This window comes from Penaeus monodon, chromosome 1 (assembly GCF_015228065.2).
Source record: "Penaeus monodon isolate SGIC_2016 chromosome 1, NSTDA_Pmon_1, whole genome shotgun sequence".
Lineage (NCBI taxonomy): Eukaryota > Metazoa > Arthropoda > Malacostraca > Decapoda > Penaeidae > Penaeus > Penaeus monodon.
In genome coordinates, this window is record NC_051386.1 from 47,004,512 (window position 1) to 47,012,011 (window position 7,500).

A 7,500-nucleotide genomic window follows, 5' to 3' on the forward strand; every position below is an offset into this window, starting at 1 on the left:
TGGGGCGAAGTCGGTGGAGTTAGAAGGAAAAAAAAAGCGATGGAATAATTGCAGGTTCCATCGGTGACCCTCATCTCTAGGTCCATGTGACCTTACACGGTACCGCCTGGGGGTGCCGCGCCTCTCCCCGGCGTGTGTCATCGGACTCTCCTCACCTGACTGGGTAGAGTTCTCCTTACGTTCTCGACCATTAGGGAAAGGTCATCCCAGACGACTCAGAAGATGCTGTCATAGATGGTGACGTCGTGTGCATGTAGGAGGAACGCTGTGTGAGATAATTGTTGCACTCTGAATCCATTAAAGTTGATAGGGAACAGGTAAGATTTTTAACGTCCGTTTGAGTGATGTATTAGTGTAGTTTAAGGTGGATTAATGGGTCATTTGCATGTCATAAGAGGGTGAGACAGACGACTAATATATCTTAAGGTCAAAGGACAGATTATTAATGTGATGGCGTAACTATGGGAAGAGCTTAAACAGATTTGCATACGGAATGAAGTAATAAAACATTTCTGGACCAACAACAAGGACAATATTAGTTGCATTCAGCGAGGACACCGAACTGCAGTTGCGCCATAGGGTCACATAATGAGATTGTACTATGCACCTGGGTTAACGAACAGAAATGTCCTTGAGATGAACGACTGGTTTTACAACATAATCCTCGATGGAAATGATAAATATTATTACACTCTAATGCTTGGGGTCAGAGGACAGGAAAACACTTTGTCCCTGTGCTAAAAGGCAAATGCTGTTGTGGTTTGTGATTACGGAGAAAAAGAGTGGCCATTTATATATTAGGATTAGAGGGAACGGTATGAATCATAGGTACAAGAAACAGACCGAGTCTATGTATAGCTGGGTTTGAAAATAGGTTTGTAAGTTTGATGTCTTAGGAATGATGAGAATAATGGGGTTGATAAAAACAACGGCTTTTTTTTGTTGTTGTTTTTTATAAAGTATATATTAGGATGAATAGAGTGTGATGTTTCTGAAGCTGATAGGGTTGTTATTTATAGAGTCAGGTTTGGAAGACTGAATTCTCTCTCTCTCTTCTCTCTCTCTCTCTCTCTCTCTCTCTCTCTCTCTCTCTCTCTCTCTCTCTCTCTCTCTCTCTCTCTCTCTCTCTCTCTCTCGAAGGAAAAGGGACAGGGAGAGGAGAGAGAGGGAGACAAGGGAAATGGGAGAAGTAAAATGTTAGAGATAAGAGAAAAGAGAGCAAGAATAGTGGGATGAAAGGGAATAAAAAGAGAATGGGAAAAAAGGAGAGGGAAGTGGAAAAGATGTAAGGAAGGGAAGAGGGAGCGAGGCATGGAAGATAGAGGGAAGTAAAAGTATGGTGAAGAGGGAATGCGAAGAGAATGAGACGAGGGTGAATACGGAGAGAGAAAGGAGATGAAGGGAAGATAAAGAAGGTAGATATAAAATATAAAGAAAACAGAGATTGAGAAAGAAAAGATAAAGAAAGAAAAACAAGCATTCAGAGGGAGGATAAAAAGAGGAAAGAGAGAGAGAGAGAGAGAGAGAGAGAGAGAGAGAGACAGAAACAGAGACAGAAATAGAGAAACTGTATGAAAATGAGACAGACAGACATTCAGACACAGACCCTCCCCCCACCCCGAAAGAAGGAAGAACCTCTCCCGTGGCGTCAAAGGGAACCGAAGTTGGACCGGAACAATAGAACCGAAAGTGACACAAGCACTTTTATGGATTCCGGTCTGTGGTTCTCTCGCATCTCCATTCGCATTTCTTCGCATTTTATTTTTGATTTACGATCTACTAAATCATGTTTTTTTTCTCTCTCTCTCTCCTCGTCTATCTCTCTTTTATATAAGTATGTGCACGCGGAGAGGAGAATTATATATTTCCTGTTTTCGTGGTTAAGAATGCCCAGCTATAAATTTTCGTTTTGATATCAAAATCAGATTTCGAGATGAGCATGGACGCTTAGTTATCTATTTATCTACTTTTTTTTTGGGGGGGGGGAGGCCGGGGGAGGGGATTTATGCATTCTCTTCTCTCGTTTGTTTTTCATATAAACTTTTGTTTTATCACGTTCTTTCGGTCGTATTTATTGTTTCTCTTTCTCTCTCTCTCTCTCTCTTTCTCTCTCTGTCTCTCTCTCTCTCTCTCTCTCTCTCTCTCTCTCTCTCTCTCTCTCTCTATATATATATATATATATATATATATATATATATATATATATATATATATATATATATATATATATACATATATATATATATATATATATATATATATATATTATATATATATATATATATATATATATATATGTATCTTCCTCTCTCTTCCTCTCTCTTCCTCTCTCTCTCTCTCTCTCTCTCTCTCTCTCTCTCTCTCTCTCTCTCTCTCTCTCTCTCTCTCTCTTCCTCTTTCTCTCCCTGCCTCCCTCCCTCTCCCTCTCCGTCTTGTCTTTCTCTTTCACCCTCTTCTCATCATTCTCTCTCTTCCTCTCTATCTACGTTTCCTCCTTGTATTTATCCATCTCTTTGTCTTTCTTCTCCCCATTTTCTCTCTTCTTCTTTTTCTTCTCTTCCTTTTTATATCCCCCCATCATCGTCCTCTTCATCTTTTTTTTTCCGATTTCCAAGCAATTCGTAGATATTCCGAGGCCTCTCTCCCTTGATTCCTTATTCAAACTTTTTTACTCTTTCTTAATAAGATCAGGAAAGCAATCCACGTGGCCGAAAGTTCGTAAGTAAAATACGTTTCCCCTTCGTCTTTTTCCGTTTTTCTTTCTTTCTTGCTGTTTTATCTTTTTCTTTGTTGTTGTTGTTGTTTTACGCTTTTCGTTTGCTTTCTGCTTTTGTTTTCCGTTTTTTTTTCTCTCTCTCTTTCAGTCTTTCTTTCTTTCCTTCTTTCTTTCTTTCAATCTCTCTATCTATCTATCTGTCTGTCTGTCTGTCTGCCTGTCTATTTATCTACCTCTTTCTCGCTCTCTCTCTCTCTCTCTCTATTTCTCTTTCTCTCTCTCTCTCTCTCTCTCTCTCTCTCTCTCTCTCTCTCTCTCTCTCTCTCTCTCTCTCTCTCTCTCTCTCTCTCTCTCTCTCTCTCTCTCTCCCTTATTTCCTATCATTTTTCTTTCTCTCCAAACTTACTTTCCACGCCAGCATCTCTCTGTTCCATCTCCTTCCCTCTTCCCTCCTTCTCTCTCCTCCTTCGTTTTTTCCTTCCTCCCATCCTTCACCTCTTATCATTCTTTATAATTTCCCTCCCTCCCTAACCCCCCCCTTCTCCCTTCTATTCCCTCCAACCTCTCTTATCTCCCCTCTCCCCTATCACCCCTCCCCCCCTCTATCCCTCACCCACACCCTTTAAATAACTTTCCCTTTAAAAAAAAAGTAAATAAATCAAAAATAAAATAAACAAAACAAACAAAACAAAACAAAACAAAACAAAATAAAATAGTAATAAAATAAAATACAAAAGATGAATAAAGTAAGATAAAATAGGCTAGAAAAAATAAGAAAAAAATCCTGAAACCCGACGAAGAGAAAGGCTAATGTTGACAGCATCTCCCCTTAAACCGCTGTTCCTATTGTTCCTCGGGCGGCCCAGCATCCTCTCCGGCGGGAGGGATGCTGAGGCGACGATGTTGTCCCGGCGAGATGATTAACGATAAGGGAAACAAAGGGGTTAATTTAAGTCCCGAAGCCGCGACGCCCCCGCCCGCCCGCCCCCGTCCCCGCCCACCCCGCCGCCCGTACTTGGTCAGCGGTGAAGCTAACGGCGATTATCATCACGCTAGCCTCACCGTGAGTCTTAAATCATTATGTGTCGACGCGGATGAGCTCGCCACCCGCGCGGCTAGGGGGGGGGGGGGGGGTACTGTGGGCGTGGGAGCTGGGTAGGTGGTACTGTGGGCGTGGGAGCTGGGTGGGAGGTACTGTGGGCGGGTGGGGGGCGGTGGAGTGGGCGATGATACTACGGGCGAGGGTGTGATCAGGGGTGTTGTGGGCGGCGGTGCTTGAGCTCGGTTGTGGGCGGTGGTGCTGTAGGTTTTAGTGTGGGCGGCGCTTAAGGTATGTTCTAGGGCGTGTTTGGGGAGGGGGGGGTGCTGCTGTTGCTATAAGTGGGAGAGGGGGAGGGGGGCTGTGTATACTGTGGGCTGGGGTTGGCTGCTGTGAGTTGATAAATATGTGTGTGTGTGTGTGTGTGTGTGTGTGTGTGTTTGGTGTGTGTGTGTGTGTGTGTGTGTGGGTGGGTGTGGGTGTGTGGGTGTGGGTGTGGGTGTGTGAGTGTGTATTCCAGAGAATGCTTGAACAAAAATGATTATGCTATTTTTTTCTGACTAAATAGTTTTACAGTAAGACCGATAGGGAACTACATTGGGTGCGACGCTTTATATATGTAAGATATAAAACAATTCCGATACAAACGCACTTGAATTTTGGTTGTTATTCTCTCTCTCTCTCTCTCTCTCTCTCTCTCTCTCTCTCTCTCTCTCTCTCTCTCTCTCTCTCTCTCTCTCTCTCTCTCTCTCTCTCTCTCTCTCTCTCTCTCTCCCTCTCTCCTCGCCGCCCGCAGAACGTAACGCGAGACAAGGCGTTCCGATGTTAAATTACATGGATCGCTTGAACACCTTCAGTTACCGCGTACCTCTCGCTGCATACGCTTACGCCTCTCGACCTTCGTTTGTTTTCTTTTACATCTCTTTTTTTTCTATTCTAGTTTTTTACCTGTTTCATATTTTGTACGTAAATATAAGGTAATGACTCTCCGTTCTTTCCTTCTATTTTTTATCTCCTTTTTTCTTTTTCTTCTTTCTTTTTTTCTCTCCCTTTTCCTTTTTTACTAACCTAACGCCTCTCCGGATTTTTTCTCTCCTTTTTCCCACCTTTTTTTTCTCTTCCCCCCCCCCCCCCCCCGTCCGTCTCATATGTTGTATGTACAGAAAGTCTCCTAAACATAACCCTTCGGTGTGAAATATATTACCATGTAGGCGACGCCCACTTTTGCGGGCGCCGAGGGAAGTGGTCGCGGGCGAGATTTATAGACGATTTTCTTAATGACTACGTGTCTAGGGTGGCAAGTCCTCGCCGCGGAGGAATTTCCTTGGCGTAGCGGTGGTTCTGGGAAGAAAGGTGCTGGCTGCGTGCGAGAGTCTGCGCCGCACCTGAGGAGTTCTGGGCCTCTTATTGGAGTTTTGCTGTTATCTTTAGTATCATTAGTATTGTATTATTATCATCGTATTATTATTATTATTATTATTTTATTATCATTGTTATTATCATTATTATTATTATTATTATTATTATTATTATTATCATTATTATTATCATTATTATTGTCATTATTATTATTATTATTATTATTATTATTATTATTATTATTATTATTATTATTATTACCACCATTATGATCATTACTAATGTATACATGATTATTAATATTGCTATCAGTATGATCATTCTTGCTGCTGTTGTTTTGTTGTTATTGTCGTTATTGTTGTTATTGTTGACAGTTTTATTATCAATATTAATACTATTAATACTATGTTATCATTACTTTTTTATTGTCATCCACATCCTCATTATCATTATCATTATTGTTATCATCATCATTGCTATGATTATAATTACCATGCTATGGACGTAAATATTAACAAATGAATATGCAGATACATAAGGAGATAGCTAGCTAAGTAAACTGAGAGATATATAGGCTGAAGGGTAGATAGACAGACAAAGGAAAATAGATAATCACAATATACGGATAACTAGATAAACGTGTTGTTTATATACAGAGAAATAACAATTTATACATATATAGACAAAGAGATAGACACGGTATAGACAGAAATATAGAACGAGACACGAATATATAGGCAGGAGATTAGATAAATAGCCTATTCATACAATGAGGAAAATAAAATGTAAAGATAAATATAGACTTCAACCTATATATAAATACATATAAATATATGTGCGGTGGCCAAGGGTCTGTCGTACATCAAAACCCACCATCGCCGAAGGTGAGAAATATTTTAGGACCCAAACAAAGGTGAAAATATACAAGACATTTAATACACCATTTGCCCCCAGGCTAGGTGTAAAGGGCTTGTCCATTCAGGTGTAAATACTTGTAGCTTGTCTTAACTTATTCATGGCTTGTGTTTTGCTACCGGTCATCTACCTCCATCAGGGGGGCGCCCCGTAGGGAGGGTAACGAGGGGGTGGGGGAGGGGGGAGGGGGCGTAAATGGGGGGTTGGGAAAAGGGCATGAACATTACGTCCTTTGCCGTCACTGGTATTTAGAGAGAAAGAGCAAAGTTTGATATATTTTTTTTTTAGGGTTGGGGGAGGAAGGGGAAGAGGAGGAGGAGGAGGAGGGAGGAGGACGGGGGAGGAGGCGGGGAGATATGCTAGGATACTGCAGGCATTATACATTATGGATGGGGAAGTGTCCATAAATCTCGAGGATTCCTTTAATCTGAGTGACAAAGTGCGCCGAGATTGCGCAGGTGATCGAGGGTGTAATCATATATGGAGAGAAAGAGGGCGATACTCAGGATAAATTACTGCGGAAGAAATAGAGTTATTATGGAAATGAACGCGTGTATATATACATACAGGTATGCATACACCACACACGTACGTTCACACATACCGGGTGAATATGAGCACATATGCCCTCCCCCCCACCCACACCCCACTCCACAGCCTACACTCATAAGGATGTACAGGCGCATGTGTGTCTTTGTTTGTGTATACAAAGCGCGCGCGTATGTATGTGTGTATGCATGTGTGTGTGTGTGTGTGTGTGTGTGTGTGTGTGTGTGTGTGTGTGTGTGTGTGTGTGTGTGTGTGTGCGTGTGTGCGTGTGTTAGAGACGAATATTTTCTACTTCCAGTTGGGAAAGACAAAGGAAGCGTGTTCTAAGTTATTTAGAAATTAATTGTCCCATAAACGCAGATCCGTATTACATATGTGCAGGCGCGGCCCCTTCACTGGCTGCAGCAATTAAACAAATGACCAGCATTTGTATGCCTGCTGTAAGAACAAGTAAAGAGCATTAAATGTATTACTTTTGCCAGCTAATAAATGCGGGCGATTTGTATTTGCTATACTTTTTTATAGTCTTATCTTGCCATCTTAATCAGCCAATTAGAAAACCAATGTTAACATCCAGCCTCATTGAAATTCCGTCGAGGATGAAGAATCTTATGTGGAGGCAAGCACGCTGTTCCTCGACTCCTGACGAGCTACTTGAGGAACACTTCAAGTTGTTTAAGCTCCTTTAGCACTTATGAGAGACTGTAGTCTCTCTGCTGATTAGTGTATTGGTAGAAGCGATTTCGTTCAAGATTCGCGTCATCCGTGAAACGAGGGTGTAGTTAAGACCTGCTTGCACCTCCCCCCCCCCCTTAGCCTTGTCTCCTGTACACTCAGCGATGAATATATATCTTGCTTAACGTGGCATTTATATGTAAATTTCTCTTGCTCTCTGCAAATTGCACATGACACTCTCTTTGCG

General features: G+C 41.8%; 1 protein-coding gene across 1 annotated transcript; it reads right to left on the reverse strand.

Annotated features, from left to right (window-relative positions):
- Positions 1-190: 190 nt before the first annotated feature.
- LOC119576919 (extensin-like) lies at positions 191-6,092 on the reverse strand. The gene is made up of 3 exons (XM_037924572.1): positions 5,988-6,092; positions 3,854-4,090; positions 191-265 (listed from the first exon to the last, which is right to left on the reverse strand). The coding sequence occupies exons 1-3, from the start codon at positions 6,090-6,092 to the stop codon at positions 191-193; spliced, it is 417 nt and encodes a 138-aa protein (XP_037780500.1).
- Positions 6,093-7,500: the final 1,408 nt, after the last annotated feature.